At 47.0% G+C, this 22,595-nt stretch overlaps 1 protein-coding gene across 1 annotated transcript; it reads left to right on the top strand.

The window, feature by feature from the left end:
- The first annotated feature begins 477 nt into the window (after nucleotides 1–477).
- ARL4C (ADP ribosylation factor like GTPase 4C) lies at nucleotides 478–4,559 on the top strand. Its single transcript, XM_023228699.2, has one exon. It carries the CDS (start codon nucleotides 1,019–1,021, stop codon nucleotides 1,595–1,597), a length of 579 nt encoding a protein of 192 aa, XP_023084467.1. The 5' UTR covers nucleotides 478–1,018; the 3' UTR covers nucleotides 1,598–4,559.
- Nucleotides 4,560–22,595: the final 18,036 nt, after the last annotated feature.

The following is a 22,595-nucleotide window of genomic DNA, read 5'->3' as shown; positions in this document are numbered from 1 at the left end:
GCCTCTGGATCCAGAGCGCAGGCTGGCGGCTCACCGAGGCCAGCCCCGTCCCGTCCCTTCTGGGGGTTGGAGGCCCCGACCTCGCCGCCCTCACTCCCCAGAGAGGCGCTCTCCGTCACCCTGGCCCGCCCCGCCCCGCTTCGCGCCCCGAGCTGGGACCCCGGGACCCACTCCCTCAGAGAGGTTGCGTAGCCCACCGCTACGGCCCGGCCGGGCAGGGCTCGGGTCCGGGCGGGGGTTCCGGGAGCCGAGAGCTATTTTTGCAAACGCGTCAGCCACTGGGGAGGAAGAGCCGGCTCCGGGCCCATTGTGTCTGCGCCGCGCCGCGCGGCGCGGGAGGGGCCGCGGGGTGGCGGCTGGGGCGCAACGAAGCGCGCGAAAACGGCCGGCGGGGCGGGGAGGACCGCGCCTGACCCCCGGCGGCGTGCGGGGCGGGGCCCGGGGCGGGGCGTGGGCGGGTCCTGGGCGGGGCGCGAGGGGGCGGGCCCGGGCGCCCTCCGGCCGCTGCAGGCTGGTGGCTGCTGCGGCGGCGCGGGGACTGCGGGGACTGTGAGGCGGCCGCGCGGACAGCGACTCCCGGGGAAACCCGCGCCCCGGGAGCGGGAACTGGAGCAGGAGCGGCGCCGTCCCAGGCCAGAGGCGAGCGCCGGGCGCTGGGACAGCGGAGAGCCCGGGCGCTGCCGGAGCGCGGGGGCGCGGCCCGAGGAAGCGACCGAGCGAGCCCAGGCCTGGGGAGGGCGCCGGGCGCGAGCCTCCTGCGTCGAACATCCGAGGCGGCTTTGCGGGAGACAAAGCCGAGCGTAGAGAAGCGATGCCCGCCGATCGCGAGCCCGGCCAGCGAGGGGGCCGCGGCTTCTGAGCGCGCCAAGCCGTGCGCCCGGGGGGACGCCGAGCCCGGGGCCGGTGCGGGCGACGGCGGGCGGGGCCCAGGTGCGCCCGGCTGCATTGGGCCCGTGACTGCTCGGGGGGCGGCGCCCTCCCACCGCAGCCGCAGTGGCCGGCGCCGCAGCCAGGAGCCATGGGCAACATCTCCTCCAACATCTCGGCCTTTCAGTCCCTGCATATCGTCATGTTGGGCTTGGACTCGGCCGGCAAGACCACTGTGCTCTACCGGCTCAAGTTCAACGAGTTCGTGAACACTGTGCCCACCATCGGCTTCAACACCGAGAAGATCAAGCTGAGCAACGGCACGGCCAAGGGCATCAGCTGCCACTTCTGGGACGTGGGCGGCCAGGAGAAGCTGCGGCCGCTGTGGAAGTCCTACAGCCGTTGCACGGACGGCATCATCTACGTGGTGGATTCGGTGGACGTGGACCGGCTGGAGGAGGCCAAGACGGAGCTGCACAAGGTGACCAAGTTCGCCGAGAACCAGGGCACGCCGCTGCTGGTCATCGCCAACAAGCAGGACCTGCCCAAGTCGCTGCCGGTGGCCGAGATCGAGAAGCAGCTGGCGCTGCACGAGCTCATCCCGGCCACCACCTACCACGTCCAGCCGGCGTGCGCCATCATCGGCGAGGGCCTCACCGAGGGCATGGACAAGCTCTATGAGATGATCCTGAAACGCAGGAAGTCCCTCAAGCAGAAGAAGAAGCGGTAATGAGCCCGGAGCGACCGGGGAGCGAGCGAGTGCGTCAAGAATGAATGAATGGATGGATGGATGGATGGATGGATGGATGGATGGGCGAGAACCCGCGCCCGCGAACAAAGACAGCGAACCAAAGCGATGCTTCGAATTTTTAAAACGGAATCTCTGCACCCAAATGCAGGACTGGTGACTTAAGGAGCTGCGAAGGCTGGTTTCCCGGCCTGCTCTCGACCTGCCCCCCCCCACCCCCAGCTCAGGGGACCTTTTGTCTGAACGCCAGAGCTACTGAAGGGGTCGGGAGACGGTGGTGGGGAGTGGAAGTGCCGGTCCTGCTGTCTGCCCTCCCAGTCCCCGTTGGAAGGCTCAATTGTTGGAGAGACAAAAGCAATTTCTTCCTACTCCTGCAGGGCCAGAAGTTCAGGCTGCCCCGCCCCCACTGGGAGATCGCACCTGTGAGTTACCTGAGGTATGCATTTCCCAGAACCCTGGGCGTACCCACCTGGGGGCATGTTGGCTCTTGGGGGACCATCTCTCCTTGCATTCAGGGGCTGTGAAGCTGAGTAATTTTCGGTCACAGGGCAGGCCCCTGTTGAAATTTCATTTGTCCTGCTCTGGGCCCAAAGGAGGTGATGGTTTGGGTCATCAGAGGACTGCCTGGGACGGTGCAGCGGGCACGGAGAGCTGTGCTGGCCTGGCTGGGGATGGCCGCGGAGATGCCCTTTTCCTGGTGCTTTGTGGTGGCTGCAGAAGACCAGTGTTGTTGAGAACTGCTTTTCAGCCTGGAATCAGACATCTTCCAGATGGTTTGGACCCTATCCATGTGTAGGTCATTATCACACAAAGAGACCAATAAAAATTAAAAAAAAAAAAAAAAAAAAAAAAGACGAACTATTGGAGGTGGTGGCCAATGATGCATTTACTGTTTGCAGGATAGTTAAAGGTGTTTAAAGGGTAAGGCTTTTGGTGTAAATGCTGGATGGGGTGTGTGTGTGTGGATATAGGGACCTCCCTCTGTACTGTGTAATCGGCATTAATACCTAGACTCATATGTATGGAATTTTAAATTCTCTTAGCCTACTGATTGGTTTGGATGAGCACACCAGCTGCAGATGTGTGCTGAATTGCAAGATGGTATTTTTTTTTTTTAACCAAGGGATGTCTTGTAATACTAACCGTGTGATGATGGGTTTTCAGACATGTTTAAAAAAAAAAAAAAAAACTTTTACAAATGAATACTTACCTTAGAAATATTCACCTTAGGAAAAAAGACTTTGCTCTGCCCTTTTATATTCCTTTACGCTGCAAGTGGCGACATGTTCAGATTTCTAATTTGGTTCCTTGTGGCCTATCTGGTTTAAGTATTTCATTAAAAATGTCTTGTTAGAGTATTTGATGTCATGCACCAAAAAAATAAAACCCCACCTTGCAAAAGCTGACCTCGTTGCATGGAATTAAAAGAGAAGGAAAAACACAAGGATGAAGTCCTTCTGAATTCATTCTTGTGGGAACTGGCCTTCGGAGCCAGCCAGCACTTTGGGCAAATGCAAACAACAATGAGTGCTTGAGATAAAAGAAAGTGTGACGTCATGGTCACTGGTACTCAGGCACTTCACAGTTTACTTGAAAGAGGCTTTGGAAAATAGATAAAGTGAAAGAAGAATAAATACATATTTTTAATAATGTAATTTTAAAAATCCTTTATAATCAGGACTCAGTCTTGGTTTGCAGAAGCTGTCATTTACCCTGAAACACAGTATCAAAAGGGAAACTTAAAACATACTGTTTGATTTTTTAGTCCCTCTTACAGTCCATGTTTTCAGATAGAATTATGACTTACCCCCCACTGTTACACATTTCTTTACAAAGGAGGCCTGTAGAAATTGGACATGATCATGCTCGAGCATGTGAGTTAGTCAAATTATGAGGCCATGCCTATTGTCCATTACATACCGAATGTTAATTTAAGAACCAGAGGCAGAAGTTCTGGCTTCCTGTTTGAAACCCAATTCTTATATGAAATTTTTTAAAAGCAGAAACCTAGCAGCCCAGCTGCTTTTTCTCTTTCGTCGGTGTATTTGGTACCCCTCCAATGCTGGTCTTTTTGTAGAAACTCAGTAGAGAAAGTCTAGCTAAGCAGTGTTGAAAAGCCTGCAAGATTTCAGTTTACATATCGACAGCATATTCACTGATTTCTAAATGGGCTGGTCCCATCATCTGAAGATTCTGTATAGAATTATTAAAAAAAAATCCATCTTTCTTTATTTTCTTCACTTGCGACAATTTCTTAAGCACTTTGACATTTTGGTAGTTCCACACTATTGAGAGAATAATATATTTATTTTGTGACATTGCAGATGCCAAATACTGTAACCTTCTCGTGATAACAATACTTAGGTTCAACATCACTGTTCAAACCCTGTCATGCTTTAAAACTGATGCGAGATGATTTTGTTTTTTGCATAATCAATACTTAAGGGTGCAATCAACTGTTAGTAATTGTGCAGTAAAGTAAAGCCCTGTGGTGTATCAACTACTAGTTAAGAGTCTCAGTTGATTTCTGTAATGTTTGACCTAATAATAACCCATTTTGTCTCTGACCTAACAGAGGAAGCACAGATCAAATCACCTTGGAGTGGTCACCGGAGGGGGGGACAGGGAGCCCCAACCAATGTATCAATGGGTGATTTATGATGCCTTCTGCCCTTTGGTGAGTGAATGGGTTTCCCATAAGGGAAGTTGGCCTCCCTCCGTGAGCTTTGGAAGTGTTTTCTAATAGACACAGGGAGGCCAGTTTTGTTTCAGAGCAATTACCTTCCCAAATTCTCTGTTCTGGTGTTGGGACTGTGTGCCCTGGTTTCTGTTTTCCTTTCTACTGCTGTAATCCTCTGTCTCATCATCCTCCTTTTTGTTTCCATAGCCTTTTATAATGCATATATGATGCTGTGAACAGAAATAAATTATTTATACAATCAAACGACTGGGGAGATTTTCTGTGGTTTTTTTTTTTTTTTTTTTTTTTTTTTTTTGACATTGCTGGTATTCATTCTCTAGGCCTCTGCTGAGTGAGGGGATGGATCACAAGATGGTGTCTGGAGTTCTAATCGGTTCTAGGGCTGTATCAGTCATCTCTGGATTTTTGGTATCAGGGTCTAGGTCTTCCGTGAATGGTGGATCTGGACACTAAAACGCAGGAGTCTATGCATTTGAGACTCGTTCACTTGTGCCTGCCCTTCGGCTGGGTGCCTTCCACTGAGTCATCCCAAATCCTTTAGGAAGATGGCCTCAATGTCTAGCCCTTCCTCAGCACTCTCATTTACTAAAAAGGTCATTAACTGGTAATTACTTCAAAAATGTAATTTTATAAAATTGGATATAGCCATGTACTAATATAAGAACACTGTAAGTTACAAAGCTACTCTATCTTGGCTGTGTCTCTCTGCTCAGTACCGGGGCTGAGTCCATGATTTTTGAGTCCAAGGCTTGAGCTCTCTTAAATAGCAGGTGTAGTAAGACCCTCACACTCTGTAGACTCTGCAGAGAAAAGGTCCACTTTCTAGAGAAAAATGCGACTGGGCCAGAACCAATAGAACCTTGAATGGGTGCAATGGGTAGCACATGGAGGCACCTGGCAGCTGTTAAGCGACAGGCTTAATTGTTACTAAGTGATGGTTAAGACCCCAGTGGGGTGTGGGGTCTCTTAAGCATGGAGCCCAAAAGAGCCAGTTCCAAAATCTGGCTCAAGTGCCTAGAGCCCTATGATTTTGCTCAAGTCATTTCCCTCTGAGCCTCAGTTTCTCATGTGTAAAATGGGATCCTAATTGTGCCTCAAAGCATTGTTGGGAGGATGCAGCAGGGTAATACAGGTGAAGCGCTCGGCGCCATGCCTGGCACACAGCAAGTGCTCAATAGCTTTCGATTTGTTATTATTGGCTGCCAACAACATGTGGAACGTGTGACAACCTAACCTTCCTGCAGGCCTTTAAGTCAGGTCCTTGCACTCTCCCTTTCAGCCCTACTTCTTGGTATCTTCATCCCACTAAAACCTAGGCTGCTGACTCTGGGCTCGGGCCGCAATGGAGTGAAAAACAAGCAACTGGAGACTCTCTGATCAACCCAGGTGGTCTTCTCCTCCAAAGGTGTGAGAGGCTGAATTAGGTGTCAAACTTAGGTTGCCAGATTCTTGAATTCGTTACTTTTCATACATCCCATATCACTAGGCTGTGATCCCCTCAAAGCAGGGAGATCTTCTTTAATTACTGGTGCCTAGCATAGTACTGAGGATATAGCAGTTGCTCAGTAAATATTGGCTGAATGACTTAATTCCTGTCAATTAGTTTTAGTCACAAACTTTAGGCATTAAATAAAATTACTATCTCCTATTAAATATTTAAACGAAAATAGACAAAATGTTATTCTTCCAGATCAGTATTGTGAGATGAATCATTGCTCCAACCAAGCGTGTTGAAACTTACACATTGGTGAACACATTTGTGGGTTTCAAGGTTTTTCTTTAAAAATGAGCATGGCTTGACTTTAGTCATTCACATTGCTGCAGGAACTAATTATTGGGACCTAGATTACATCAAAAGGGCACGGATGCTGTTTCTGAAACCTAAAAAACAGCTGAAAAACCAGTTAGGAACTATTGTGGCTCCCTAGGAGTAAAAATATTGAGAATCAAAAGAAGCAAAGACCAAAACCCTTGCTTTATGGGGCAACCTTAATTTAACCTTGATTCAACAGATACATTCTTGGGGAGCTGAGTGACATCTGATACTTAGACAACATCAATCATTTTTTGTTTTCTAGAAAATTAACTGCAAGTGACCCCATCCCTCTGACCACTAGTAACCGAGGAGGTTGATGTTAATCCAAAGCCACTGTCCTATTTCCCCCAATCAGAACTTTTCCTTCACGGTTTTGATTCTTCATTTGTAAGTTTTTTTTGGTAGACCAGGGACGCCTGGCCTTACTGTTTTGTGTCTTTATGCTTGTCTCCAGAGCTTGGGTTCTTGGAAACCAAGCGTTACCAGCGTTAACTGTTAGACTGTTTTGATGTCACAATCATGTGGTAGCAAAGGAAGGACAAAATTATGTGCATACAACTGATGTGAAGCTTAAAGGTTTGACATGAAAAAAGTAAGAAGAGAACAAACGCAGAACTTGACAGTCCTTGATTTAGCAGCTCTCTGGGTGCCCAGCTGAATAACCTCTCTTCTGCTTTGCGTCCTGATGTAGGTCTGATGCCCACAGCTTGGCATTTGCCTGCCAGGAAGGAGTCCGCCATCTCAGTTGATACACAGGCATTTCTCTTCTCTCCTCATTCGGCTGTCTCGTACATGTTCACTTATCCTTAAAACAGCCCTCTCCTTCTGGCTCTCCCTGGCTCAGCTGAAACTCGTTTAAAATAGACTTTGCACAAGAAGTTGGAGGATTTTATACATTTGTTTTGCACCAGTTCTGAACTTAGGCGTGGGGCTGCGTCAGTTTCAGAGAGGAACTTGCAATGTGAGGATTTCTGAGAAAGTAGCCTGTTGTTTCTTCCCCAAGATTAGAAGTGAGAATGAAAGATCTGTGTTACTTACTCCACCTAAGTTTTCAGAATATGCAGTGGCTTTCTTTGAATGGCACCACCTGACGTGCAACTCTGGGCACGAACTGCTCCTAATGCAGAATGTAACTGTGACTGCATTCTGCGTGGAGCATGGCAGCATGGCATGAAAGACGTAACCAAAACAAGCAATTTTTAAAGTTGTTTTTATAGCATGCCTTTTAGAAGGCAAGCATCTCATTTGCATTTGTTAATTAAAATTACTCTAGCATAGTACCATTAAGCACAGCCCTGTTTATAGTCCCTGTTAGTCCTAGATGATCATAGTAATAGCCATGGCAGCCTTTACTGAGTGCTTAGTATATGCTAGGCACCATGCTAAGTGCTTCACATGCTTGATAATTTTTCCTCCCAAAGGCCCCAAGATACCAACTCATTTTATTTGCACTTACAGATGAGGAAACCGAGGTTAAGAGGAGATTAGCTAATGTTCTGCAAGGGTAGAACTAGTTTAAGCCCCAGGTCCCTTCAGCCCAAGGGCTGGGCTCTTGGAGGCTGCACTAACCTGCTGCTCTTAGATCAGGAAGGTTCTGCAGTTCAAAAAATATGGAGCTCTGGGCCAACCACGGTGGCTCACTCCTGTAATCCCAGCACTTTGGGAGGCCGAGGTGGGTGGATCACCTGAGGTCAGGAGTTTGAGACCAGCCTGGCCAACGTGGTGAAAACCTGTCTCTACTAAAAATACAAAAAATTAGCCAGGCATTGTGGCAGGCACCTGTAATCCTAGCTACTTAGGAGGCTGAAGCATGAGAATCTCTTGAACCCGGTAGACGGAGTTTACAGTGAGCCGAGATCGTACCACTGAACTCCAGCCTGGGTGACAGAGTGAGATTCCATCTAAAAAAATAATAATAATAAACAAATCTGGTGCTCTGGATCTAGGAAGACGAGGATGGAGGGTTTGTGTTGCCAGCCTGTATCACCACCCTCATGCTGATAACAGAAAGGGTGGCCTTCTTCCCCTCCCCCTTCCCCCACCGCCAGGTCTCTGCCGACGTCCTAGCATTGCACCTTGCTTTCTCTCCTTAGCACATCCCAGTGTCTAGAAGACAATCCCTCCTGTTTCAGATTCTGTCCCTGAATAATTTTGTTTTCAGTTTTCCTTTCAGGAGTGTTTGTCGGAGATGATGCCTGCCCCACACGGGGTGGACAGGGAGGAGTGTCCGGTGTCACTGGGTCTGCATTTGGGGATGGATCTTGAATGAATCACCTGTCTAACTCCTCTCAACCTCAGACGCCTCAACTACAGGATGAGGCTGAGAATCCCTGTCCTCTCTACCTCTCAGGATTGTTTTAAAGGTAAAATGAAACACTAGATGGAAAAGCACCATGCAAGCTGCAAGGCAAGTCATACACACGGCAGGGATCCGTAGGATGCTTCGGCTGTGACCCCTTCTCCCCGCTGATGGCAGGATGCCCACTCCTGCTTGTAGGGGAATTCTGCTGGTCTGTTTTTCACAGACAGGCCAAACAGCCCTAGTACTTGCTCTCTCTTCAGTTTCACTGATAAGACTTCCAGCTCATGCAGAGTAAACCAAAGGAGACTTCCTAAGGGAAAACATCTCTCCTTGTGAGATTCTGGGCTTAGAATCTTTAGTGGAAGTTTCCAGTAAGTGACTGTGGGGGAAACAAGCCTCCTCTATCTGTGGTTTGCAGAATTCTGATTCTTCTAATGGCTACTCCTGAATGTTTCCATTTCCTTAAACGCTAACTCACTGTGCAGTTAATTTCAACTGCCTATGCCTCAAACAACTAAAAAAAATACTTGTGACATTTAAAAGGCATCATGGTAAGTAATGATGATTGCAACAGTTTATTTCATAAATATGTGTTTGAATCCATTACATGAATGAAAATTTGCATTGCTATGTAATTTGAAGTGTGCTGGGATGCTGTGTTTATTGAATAAAAAAGGCTTCCAAAAACAGTATGGACAGCCAGTTGTGACACCCACAATATTAGGGAGACTGTGATATAGGCGGAGTGCTTGTCTTCCGAGGGCTGATATTCTGGTAGGTGAGTCAGGCCTAAATGATCAAGTGAGGTGCTTGACTCCAGTGCAAAGCATCCATCATTTTACCAAAGAGAAAGTCACAAATTTAACCAAACCCACCACTGCAAGCCACACCAGCCTTGGAGTAGAGCCGGAAGCAATGTATGTTCCCAAAGCATATTACTCTGTGGTCCTGGTACCTGCAATGTGAAGAATTCTGCCCCCCTCAAAATCCTTCTCCAACTCTTTCAGAGATTTCCTGGGGCAGGGAGGGATGTTCATTGTACACGTGTCCTCAGCCTCCTCCACTTCCTTTCCTGCCCTGACTCCTGGAGGCAGTTTTGCAGGTTTTTGAGAAGCTAATCATCATGGTCAGCATGATGGCCCAAACTGCTGATCCCAAACACTGGTGACCCCACATGGGTCCACCCCATTCTCAATGTCCAGCAGGTATTTCTGGGGCCTGGCTCCTCAGTGTCTGCTCTTGCACATAAGGAACACAGGAGTCAAAGAGCCCAGGGATTATCTGAGTGTCTAATGCTGTGCCATCCCAGAATCCCCCTTTTATCTGACACTGGCTCTCTCCTGGAGCCTTTCTTGGGTATATCAGCCCACTAGTCCCCTCCATGGAGTTCTTCCCAAGAGATGCCTTAGCTGATTAGAAATCCTGGGATGGATGGGAATCTTGGTGTGGGCCCAGCTCAGGGTTCTGAACCAGGGCTCCATCAACCTCAAGGGAGATGTGTGGTCTACCTGCAATCTGGTTGCTGTCATAGAGTTAGGAATTTCCTGCAGAAGTATTGAGAATGACCACTTCCCCTGAAATCCAGGCTGTGTCTGAATTCTGCTCTTCCTGCATTTGGTTGTATAGATAATTAGATGCTGGAATCAGAGATTAAAGGATCTGATGTGGCGTGAAGGCCTCAGAAGGAGATACTGCAGGTAATCTATACAGATCAATATCTTATCACCTTGCTGGCAGGACCCTGGTTTTGCCTGGATGGCACCTTCTGTCTCATGGTTATGTATTCAGAAAAGGCTACCCTTCCCCAGCTTTAAGAGAAATTAGTATCAACCATAAAATCAATCATTGCTGTTGCCTGCAATTTGCTTAGGATAGGCCATGTTGCCATTCTGACCGATGAGGATGAAAGGAAAGGCTTTTGGTAGAAGAGAGAGTGGGTGGGCTTTGGAAAAAAAAAATTATTTTGGAAAATGAGACATAGAGACCATATGTCTCTCCTTTGCTGCCCCTGAATTTCAGTGAATAAAGATGTGATGCCTGGAGTGACTGCAGCCATCCTGATACCATGAGGAGAGCCAACCCAGACACTAAGGATGGCAGAAAGGAAATATGAAAGGAACGTGGGTCTTAGAAAATGTCATTGAACTGCTGAAATAACCAACCCAGGACTGCCTGAACTCAGGGCTTGGGATTTCAGCTATCCTTCAGACACCATCACCAACCCTGATGTTGCAAAAACAATGAGAGCTCCCCACAAGAGCTGCCATGTGAGAGAAGCCTCTCCACCCCCTCTGTGTGTGACAACAGGTCACAAGCAGATGGAAACCTGCCTTGCTTGGCCCAGTCTGGGGGAGTGGAAGGACTGACTGCTCCCATCCTGGTTTGACAATTACTGCCAAGGAGCGAAGGATGTTCTGGCCACAAGAATGTAATTCAGATAAACAGCTGAGAACGTCATTCATTGTTAAGCCCTTTACCACTGCTCATTTTCTCAAAAGAAATTATTCTGATAATATTAATTACTGCCATTCATGGAGTGTTTATTTTATACTAAATGCTGAATTGAGCACTTGACAGTCATCTCATTTAATCCTCTCTGAAGCACTATGAGGTAGGCATATACTTCCTGTCTGCACCAGCTGCCTCCTTTGGATAGACACACAGACAGACAGACAGACAGATAATCTTGAAAACAAAGGTCAACCACTTTTGGAGTGTCAAGCACTGAGCCAAACATATTAGATGGGCTGTTCTTCTTACCCCTGACAATAAACATCACGGAATCATTAGCCTCACTACAGAGATGCAGAAACAGGCTTGGAGGTGCTGGGTGCCTTCCCAGGGTCACAGTGCTACTATGCAGAGTGAGGATTTGAACCCAGGCAGTCTGACCTCAGAGCCTGTGCACCTGCTGTGAGGCAGCTCTACAAGGCCCTGAGCTGGAAACTGGCACATGGCAGGTACCCCAGGATATCTGTCTCATGAATGGACACCTAATTGGTGCAGCGTCCACCACCATTGCAGCTGAGAAGGACCGCACAGGGATCTCTGAAGCAGCACCTTTCAAATCTGATGGGCATACTTACTGCCTGCCTGGGATTCTGCTGCACCCTGCATCCTGAGTTGGTGGGGCTGGGATGTGTCATAAGATTCTGCTTTTCTAGTAAGTTCCCAGTGAGCCTGATGCTGCTGTTCCCTGAATGCAAGCATCAGAGCATTCATTCATTCCTCGGAAGTTGCCAGACCTTGACTTTGTATCATGCCAACACCTCAGAAGATTTCATGCCTCAGCCATGTTTCTCTGGTCCCTTTAAAGCAGCAGCTGTCAACCATGGGTGATTTTTGTCCTCCAGGTGCAATGGCAATATCCTGAGACACCCTTGGGTGTCACCACTAAGGGGAGGGGGCTACAGGCATTAGGTGGGTAGAGGCCAGGATGCCACTGAACATCTTATAGTGCCTGGGACAGCCCCCCAAACAATGATCTGGCCCAGAATGTCAATAGCACTGAGGTCGAGGAGCCCTGCAGGAAGTCTTTGCACTGGCAGTTCCCTCTCCCTAGGACACTTGTCCCCCAAGGGACTGCCTGGCTCCATCCTTCCTTTCCTTTGGGTCTTTGCTCCAACTTCCCCTTCCAGGCACGGCCTTCCCCAGCCTCATTTTAAATTGTAACTCCCATCCCTCACTGTCTCTCCCCTCCCTGCATCATTTTTCTCCATGGAACATAATTCCACTGACATAATATGCATTTTCCTCAATTATTTGTTCATTGCCTGTCTCTCCTATGTGTTAGTTTCCCACTGCTCCTATAAAAAAAAGTGGCTGCAAACTTAGTGGCCCCAAATAACACAAATGCATTCTCGTACAGTTCTAGGAGTCAGAAGGCCTCAAATCCAGGTGTCAGCAGAGGTTGTTCCTTTTGCAGCCCCAGGTGAGAGTGCTCCTCCCCTTCTCCAGCTTCTAAAGGCTGCCCACGTTCCTTGACTCATGGCCTCTCTTTTATTAGGTTGGTGCAAAAGTAATTGGAGTTACTAACGGTAAAAAAATGCAGTTACTTTTGCACCAACCTAATATCTTCAAAGCCAGCCGCAAATCTCTTCTGCACCTTCAAATCTCTCTCTGACTCTGGCCTTTCTCTTATAAGAACCCTTATGAAGACATTGAGCCCACCCAAATAATCCAGGACAAACTCCCCACCTCAAGGTCCTCAGCTTAATCACATCCACAGTGTTCTTTTTACCATGTGGGATAACATATTCACAGGTTTCAGCAATTAGGACACGAGCATTTGGGGGACCATTATTCTGCCCACCACCTGCTCCTAGAATGAAAGCACCACGGAGGCAGAGAGTTTTATCTAACGTGTTGATTTCTAAATCCCCAGAGCCTAGCACAGGGCCTAGTACTTAGCAATACTCATGTATTTGATGATGAATAACGGTTGGTTTTCAGAAGAAATAAATAGAACATTGGAAGCAACAAAAGACACCCCCACCATTGAAAATATGGCTCAGCTGTAAGAGTCAAACCGTAATGTCGATTTGTTGTGGATGAGTATCGGTATACAAGAAGGAAACTTAAAGAGACAGACTACTGTCCTGGCCAGAGTTAGAGCTGGACAAAACAGTCAGTGGATCCACATAAGGATGGTGTCCACCCACAAGGCCCAGGCCAGCCAAGAAAGCGTGGAAAACAGGAGACCCCAAGAGACACTGGCAGCAGAGACCTCACTCTTTCAACAGCCAGTGGGGCCACCGATGGCTGCCATGGCTTTCCTACGTGGGGTGGAAAGCCTGGACAGCAGACACAAATAAATGCCCCCTTGGCAGGTACAACTCTAACTGCAAATTAACCCGCGGACATTTTGGTTTGTGAGTTGGTGTGTTCGTTTCCCAGGGCTGCCATGGCAACGTGCCACAAACAGAAGGGCTTTGGCAACAGAACTGTGTTGTCTCCTAGTTGTGGAGGCTAAAAGCCTGAGACTGAGGTGTCAGCAGGGCTGGTTCCTTCTGAGGCCACCAGGGCGTGTGTTCCAGGCCTCTCCCCCAGCTTCTGGTGGTTTGCTGGTAATCTCTGGTTTTCCTGTTGGCTGCAGCATCACCCCAGCCCTCACATGACATTCTCCCTGCGTGCATGTCTCCGTGTCCAAATTTCACTTTTTGTGAGGACATGATCATGTTGGAATAGGGCTCACCTAGTGACCCCATCTAAACTTGATCATCCTCAAAGACCCTATTTCCAAATAAGGTCTCATTCACAGTACGAGGGGTTAAGACGTCAATATCTTTTGCAGGGGATGCCATTCAACCGTAACTCATGATTTCTGTGAATTGAGACATCGTGAATCTGAATCTCCAAGTTTAATTAGCTTCGAGACACTAGGAAACCACGAACTACGGGGAAGTCCTCACAGAATGCACTGAGGACAGCTGCCTGTTCACTGATTACACCTGGCCCGGTACCCACTTCCCATTCAGCCTCCTACGTTCGCAGGGAGCTTTCATCTTGTTGATATTACGTAATGTTTTATAGCTGAGTTTCAGGGTAAAAATCTGTGCTAAAATGCTACATTGGCTGGGAGTGGTGGCTCACGCCTATAATCCCAGCACTTTGGGAGGCCGAGGCGGGTGGATCACCTGAGGTCAAGAGTTTGAGACCAGACCGACCAACATGGCAAAACCCTGTCTCTAGTAAAAATACAAAAATTAGCCGGACATGGTCGTGCATGCCTGTAATCCCAGCTACCTAGAAGGCTGAGGCAGGAGAATCATTTGAACCTGGGAGGCAGAGGTTGCAGTGAGCCGAGATCACGCCATTGCACTCCAGCCTGGGTGACAGAGTGAGACTCTGTCTGAAAAAAGAAAAAAAAAAAAGCTATCTTGAGATGTAACATATTGGCATAAATATGTGAATGCAGAAAAATAAGCCTGCTATCCCCAGGAGTGAGGTAAGTCAAATCCCACAGTGAGGAGATAATTCGGAGATATGAATGTCACCATGCTTAGATGGGTTTTTACTTAAAATGAGAAATATGGTATGAATTAACCAAAATGCCAGGAGAGACAGTGTAACCTCAGAGCAGGTGGCAGTTTTGGAATCAGGCCTGTGTACACTCAAACTGTAGCTCAGGTTCATAACTGCTGTGTGACCCAGGGTAATTTTCTTAACTTCTCAGAGTCCACATCTGTAGAAGATGCTAAATAAATGAACAATATTTTCATTCCATTCCTGTCACTTATTAGCTGTGTGACCCTGAGCAAATTGTCAGACACTCACTCAGCTTGTTTCCCTATATTTAAATAGGTGCCTAGGACCTACCTCACAGAGCCACAGGTACTAAGAATAACCTAGCACGAGACACAGATGCTCCTGAAGGAACCGTGTATGTGACATTTGTGACAGCCCCTAAACCTTGGTGGGATGTTAATTCTTCAACAAGATTGGAGGATCTGCTCCAAAAATAAATGCAAATAAGATTCTACTATTTTATATGGAAATGTTAAAACTAAGACATGGAGATCACTCCTCTTGTTAGTTATGTTAGTGAATATAACATCTTTTTTTTTTTTTTTTTTTTTTTGAGTTAGAGTTTCGCTCTTGTTGCCCAGGCTGGAGTGCACTGGCTCAATCTTGGCTCACTGCAACCTCCGCCTCCAGGGTTCAAGCGATTCTCCTGCCTCAGCCCTCCCAAGTAACTGGGATCACAGGCATGTGCCACCTCACCCGGCTAATTTTGTATTCTTAGTAGAGACAGGGCTTCTCCATGTTGTCAGGCTGGTCTCAAACTCCCTACCTCAGGTGATCCGCCCGCCTTGGCCTCCCAAGGTGCTGGGATTACAGGCGTGAGCCACCTTGCCCAGCCTATAAAATCATTTTGTGAGAAAATCAAGTTAATCCTCATCATGAATTTCTCCCTTTTCAACTCAATAAGATACTCTTCATCTCAAGAGAAACTTTTATCGATGTGGCAATAGAAACCCAGCGTATAAGACAGCCATAGGTTGTCTCTTATACACTTTGCAGAGTGAAAATGTCACTGCTAAAGGTAGTGAAATAAGCAAAAATCATTTACCTTTAGCTAATTTAACCAATTATGACACAAAAAATACTGTCTTCAACGACAAAGACAACCTAATTTAAAAATGGGCAAAGAATTGGAATAGATATGTCTCCAAAGAAGATATACAAATGGCCAATAAACACACGAAAAGATGCTCAACATCATTAGTCATTTCTGGATTGCAGATAAAACCACAATGAGACACCATTTCACACCCCTGAGGATGGCTATAATTTTAAAATAAAAAACAAAAACCAGGAAACGTTTTCACACATTACTGATGAGATGTTAGATGATGCAGCATCTGTAGAAACAATTTGGCCATTCCTCAAAAAAATAAACAGAATTACCAACAGATTCATCAATCCCTTGCCTAGGTCTCCACCCAAGAGAGCTGAAAGCATGTGTTTACAGAAAAATTCGTGCATGTATGTTCATGGAGCATTATTCATAATAGCCCCAAGGTGGAAACACCCAAATGTCCATCGACTAATGAATGGATAAACAAAATGTGGTATATCTGCACAGCAGAATATTATTCACCCATGAAAAGGAATGAGGCACTGACACATACTACAACACGGATAAACCTAGCAAACATTATGCTAAGTGAAGGAAGCCAGACACAAAAGAACACATAGTGTACGGTGCCATTTATAGGAAATGTCCACAATACGGAGATCAGAGAGACAGAAAGTAGATGAGTGGTGGGCAGGGGCTTGGAGGGGTTGTGGGTGGGAGAGATTGACAGCAGTGGGTGCAGGGTTTCTTTTCTGGGTGATGAAAATGTTCTAGAACTGGACAGTGATGATGACTACACAGCATTATGAATGCACTCAAAATCACAACATTGTCTTTTAAAAATGAATCCCATATTATGTGAATTATATCTCAAGTTTTAAAATTGAAAAAGAGGCCATGTGCGGTGGCTCATGCTTGTAATCCCAGCACTCTAGGAGGCCGAGGCTAGTGGATCACCGGAAGTCAGGAGTTCAAGACAAGCCTGGCCAATCCCAGCTACTCAGAAAGCTGAGGCAGGGCAATCACTTGAACCCAGGAGGCAGAGGTTGCGGTGAGCTGAGATCATGCCACTGTACTCCAGCCTGGGCGACAGAGCGAGACTGTCTCAAAAAATAAAAAAATAAAAGAAAAATTGAAAAAGAAAAAACCCACCAAACATAGTACGTTATCTGACAAGACTTGTCATCTTGAAAGATCCTTAGGAACGGATTCCTTTCTAGTCAGCCTGATGAGAATGATAAGTGATATCTCTGTTTACTTTTTTGTACCCAGTAGAGAGTGCCATTCTTATATGACTAACTTTGAACAGCCAAGGAAAATGATATCCCAGGCAGATTTAATTAAGTTATTAATGAGGGCTTGTTTGAGTTTCTGTTATCCACTTTAATTGCTACAGTTGGGCTCTTGAGTACTAAATCACATTAGAGGGTTCCTCTGGTAAGACTCAAGGGTTGAACAGGCCTGGGAGAAAGAAAAAAAGAAAAAGAAAAAAAAACAGCCTGGTGCCACTGACCGATGATTTCTAACATTTCTTCTTTCATCTTTCAGATCTTAGGTTTTCACACTCCCAGAAATATGCACTGATTCCAGAACAGTACTCTATGGTACAGGCTGTGACTTTGCAGTTTGTCTTACAGTAAAGTCAGGATGCTGATTCCCATGGCAGGTGCTTTGCAAATGAAAGCATTTGAATGTCTACCTGTGTGCCCATTTACACTCTCAGACTCCTATAAGGAACTCATTCATCATTGTAAATCAGCCAAGGACTCAACAGTCTATAAAAAGGGTTCTTGAGTTTCCAAGTTGTTCTTCCTTGCTGTGCACATCGCTCTTTGTGTCTGGATCTTCTTAAACTCAGATTAACTCTTGTCTCTCTGGTTCCCTTTCAGGATTATGATCAACACCATTCAAGTTAGACATTAATCTACTGCTCTTACTAACTTGCTCTGGAATGAATACATTCTACAGATCTTTGCTTCTCAAACTGTAATTAATACGCAAAAGACTCACCTGGGGCACGTGCTAAAAAACACCAAGTCTTGTTTATTAGGCCCAGGTGGGGCCCAAACTTCTGTACTTTTAACAAGCTGCCTGGTGATGCTAATACTGCTGGTCTGAGTAGCAATGAACGAAGCCATGGTTTCTGTATTGCAGAAGACAGATGCAATGCATGATAGGCTGCCCTCACATGTACCCTTGCTGAGCCCAGTGTAAAGGGTGAATGCTACAGAAGGGAAATGCATGCCCATACCAGGAGAGCACCTGGAAAATGTGCAGCTCTGCCTTCATGAAGTGGATATTGCAATGGCCTCTGCCAGCACATGGGGCTGGAAGGGAAATAGCAATACCAGTGGGTTGCTAGTGTGGCCTCACATATTCATGAGACTTGTTTTGTCAGATTTCAAGGTCATCTCTCAGTATCCATGACTTTCCTAACCTTTTGTTTTCGATTTTTTAGAATGTTAAGACACTTGGACCTTGGAATAGCTGCATGCATGACCCAAGGCAATGTGCAGTTTCAAGAGATACTGGCAGTCAGTACCTACACCCGACATCACGGCCCCCCCGGTCCCTTCCACACCCACGGGCAGAATCTCTCTGTGCCCCTGCACACTCACGTGTTTCCCCTTTCTCAGCCCCATGGATTGAGATCGGATCATACCACTGGCTCTTACCAATGTAACTAGAGGGAAAAAGGACAGTTACAAGAGAATGTCCATTCTCCTTGCTTCCATTACCCTCTGGAGAGGGGAGCGGAGAGCAATGGATTCTAATATAACTGAAGGAGGCCGGGTGCAGTGGCTCATGCCTGTAATCCCAGCACTTTGGGAGATCGAGGTGGATGGATCACTTGTGGTCAGTAGTTTGAGACCAGCCTGACCAACATGGCAAAAACCCATTTCTACTAAAAATACAAAAATCAGCTGGGCGTGGTGGCGTGCACCTGTAGTCCCAGCTACTTGGGAGGCTGAGGCAGGAGAATTGCTTGAACCCAAGAGGCAGAAGTTGCAGTGAGCTGAGATCGTGCCACTGCACTCTAGCCTGGGTGACAAAGTGAGACTCTGTCTCAAAAACAATAAAACAAAATAAAAAATAAAATAAAAAATAAGATAACTGAGAGGCAAGATGAGAATTGCCTGGAAGCCTGAGTCACTTCTTCCTAGAGTCACTCTGCTCAGTCTGCAGCCAACTGTGATGTGAGCTAGACAAAAACCACTGTTGTGTTGTGCCACTGAGACTTTAGAGTTTATCTGTTGACATAGCAAAGCTTAGCATGATTAACGTTGAACACCTACCCACTCCACCGACCACCACAAGAACCCACAATGCCAGGCCAGCTGTTGGTTATTTAGATGGTTGGTGACAAAGAGTCTGTGCATGCAAAATTTTCTCCAATTTCTGGGCATATGTTCTCAGGGGTCTTGTTCAACCACCTTCTATTTCTTACTTTGAAAACATTTTTTTCTTCTTTAGAGTGGGGGGCAGAGTGTGTTTCTTTGTGGTCCAGGCGGAATGAAGTGGCGTGATCATAGCTCATAGCCACCTCGACTTCTTGGGCTCAAGACGTCCTCCTACCTCAGCCTCCTGGGTAGCCGGGACTACAAGCATGTGCCACCACACCCAGCTAAGTTTTAAATTTTTTGCAGAGACAGGGTTTTGTCATCATTCCCAGGCTAGTCTTGAACTCCTGGGCTCAAGTTGTCCTCCCCTTTGGCCTCCCAAAGTGCTGGGATTACAGGCCTAAGTCCTCAAGTCTCGCTTATTTCTTACTTTTTGTGACACAGTGCACTGCCCACTGGCACTTCCAGGTCCCCTTAATCTTTTGGCATCGAGGGCAATGCTTCTCAAAGGTGAGCGTCAGGCAAGCATCAAGCTTGTTTCAATCTTTTGTTTCGCTGGCCGGCATGTATGATTATACTCCACCACAAATGAGACTAATATCAAAGCTGGTGCTGGGGGTCAGTGGGCAGTGAAAGCTTGTCTTGGGAGGTGCATTCACTACCTGTGGCTGCCATAGCAATGACCACACATAGGGCACAACAACAGAGCAACAGAATCACAACAAGAGGTGTATCCACTCACAGTTCTGGAGACTAAAAGTCTGAAATCAAGGTGTGGTCATGGCTGGTTCCTTCTGGAAGTTCTGGGGGAGACACGGTCCCAGGCCTCTCTCCAGCTCCTGGGGGCTTCCGGCAGCCCTCAGTATTCCTTGGCTTAAAGAGGCATCACCCCAATCTCTGACCTTCTCCCTGTCTCTCTCACCCCTTCTCTTCCCTTACTAGGACACGGGTCAATGCATTCAGGGCTGGTTCTAAATCCAAGATGACCTCATGTCAAGATCCTCAACTTCATTACACCTTCAAAGACATTTTTTCCAAAGAAGGTCTCATCCACAGGTTCTGGGTGGACATACCTTTTAGGAGGTCACCACTCCACCTGCTACAGAAGCCAATGAGAAGAGGCAAAACCCAAACAACTTATTGAAATATTCACAGAGCTTTGTAAGCTGGGAGGACATCATCTGGCTCAAGCCCATTCTATGTATCTCTCATTGTAAATTACAGTCATCCCTCAGTATCTGCAGGGAGCTGGTCCCAGGACAACCCCTCAGACACCAAAATCTGCAGAGCCTTGTGGCTTATATAAAATGTTGTAGTATTTGCAGATAACCTATGCATGTCCTCCTGTATTATAAGAAATCATCTCTAGATGCCTTGTAATGCTGAGTACAATTGTTATACATATTTTTTATTTGCATTACTTTATTATATTGTTATTTTTATTGTTTCTTATTCCCAAATATTTTTGATATGCAGCTGGTTGAATCCTCAGATGTGGAGCAGGAGGATATAGAAGGCCGACTGTATTCGGACGCGGTATGGACAAGGTGTCATCCTGTGAGCCTTTGGGAGAGGACCCTGTCTTAACATGCACTCTGCCTGAGGAGCAGCACACTGCTGTGGTGGCTGTCTCTCTCTCCCTCTTTTTTTTTTTTTTCGTGAAACAGAGTCTGGCTTTTTTGCCCAGGCTGGAGTGCAATGGCACAATCTCGGCTCACTGTAACCTCCGCCTCTCAGGTTCAAGGATTCTCCTGCCTCAACCTCCCAAGTAGCTGGGATTACAGGCACGCACCGCCACCCCACTTACCTAAGTTTTTGTATTTTTAGTAGAGACAGGGTTTCACCATGTTGGCCTGGCTGATTTTGAACTCCTGACCTCAAGTGATCCACCCGCCCCGGCCTCCCAAAGTGCTGGGATTACAGGCGTGAGCCACCGCGCCCGGCCTCTTTTTGTTTTTGTTAGTCTGTGTGTTGTGGTTTTGGGAATCCAATTCAAAGCACCAACATCTGATGGGAAGCCAGAGAACTTATTCCCCAAGTGGAGGGACACAGGGCGGGCTGCCCTGAACCCCTGGGCGTGTGAAATGGGCAGCCAACCTGACACCCTTGTCAAGAAGCATTTTGCTCAAAGTAACTGAACTTCTAGGAACAGAAGATGTGTGGGTCCCACACTTGATCTTCCTGGGGGCGCTGACTACAGCCATGTCACAATTTACTCATTGAGATTAGAACAGAGTGGACTTCATTATGTCATTGTGAGTTTTTATAATTTAATTTCACTTGTTATAACACAATTATGAAAGATGACTGATAAAAGGAAAATGTGTGTGAAGATGGATGCCATATGCACTTGACACGTAACCCAATTTGATTCTCTCCCAACAGTTGAACGTTGAGCATGGACCCTCATCATTCGCCTTCCTAATCAACAAATATCTTTGTGTCCTTCCTGTGCTGCTGTGGATTTCTGATCACATAAGCCTGCTAGAAACCTGGACGCATCTGTTCTAGCAGGATGCTAACAATGTTCTTTCTTATTCAGTCCTGAAGGTAGTGGGTATTCCTGAGAGGGGAAGCTGTGGGAGGTTACCTGCAGCTTCTTTGTGGAGCACAGCATCTGGCCTGGGGTCATCTTGGTGGGCCACAAGTCTGTGATGAAGGTCACTAGCATGAAGGCAGAGGCTGGTTGGAGCAGGAGAGAATGGTAGTATGGGCAGGAAGGTTCTGGGATCTCTTGGAGTTGGCAGTCAGACTGGACTATGGGGCCAGCACTGAGGCCAGCAGGCTTGGAGGCCTGGCCTTAAGAAGGCCGAGAAGAGAGGAGTAGATGCTAAGGAACCTTTGAAATCTGCTGACGTCAGACCTCCCTGAGGCGCAAGGGTGTCAGGGAATCCCCTGGAAGTTTAGTGTAATAATAATAAGAGCCATCATTTATTGAGGCCATATTATGTTCAAGAACTTGCTAAACACTTTGTATTTTTTATTTCATTTCATCTTTATATCAGCCCCGGGAGGCAGTATATGAGTCAGGTCTCTCAGTTACAAAAATCAAACTAGGTCAAATTCAAAATAGGGAATGATTGGAAGTACAGTGGGGTTACTCAGAGAATTGGAGGAGAATTACAGAAACTGAGGCATCCCGAGGGGCCTGGTGACTAGGAAGCAGGAGTAGGTCACCATCAGCACATGCCCCACCTCTGCTCCCTTCCGGATGTTGCCTTTTTTTCCTCATTTTGCAGTGGAAAAGTCTTCATATAGTGAAAACACACGCAACATCCCCTTCTATCATGAGAGCTCTTCAAGTGTTCACTTTGAAACATTCTAGAGAAAGACTCTTATATCCTGCTTGCATGCAAGGGCCAGTCTTGGGCTGATCCCTGTGGCCACAGAGTGGCCCATCTAGGGCATGTGCCCACCCTATGGAAGTTGGGCCTCTTAGAACAAGAAGAGGAGTGGGTACTAGAAAATACATAGTGCAGGTAGGAATTATTATCTGCTTTGACAGATGAGTGCTGAGGCTTGGAGAGGGTCTGTGGCTTCCCCTGGGATTTGAACCCAAGTCTATTTGACACTGCATCTTGGCTCTTAATTTGCCCTAGTGCTGCTCTGGCCAATGCCAGATAATCTTCCAGGCACAGGCTCAGGATGCCCATGGGAGGGCCTGTTGGGGGATGAATGGATGAGAACGGCGGTGATATTCAAAATGTTTAACAACGGGTATGGCATGGGCTTTGTATTC

Source organism: Piliocolobus tephrosceles, chromosome 11 (genome assembly GCF_002776525.5).
Source record: "Piliocolobus tephrosceles isolate RC106 chromosome 11, ASM277652v3, whole genome shotgun sequence".
In the NCBI taxonomy this organism is placed as follows: domain Eukaryota; kingdom Metazoa; phylum Chordata; class Mammalia; order Primates; family Cercopithecidae; genus Piliocolobus; species Piliocolobus tephrosceles.
Note: the sequence above shows the minus strand (reverse complement) of the source record. Positions and strands in the feature narration are given on the sequence as shown.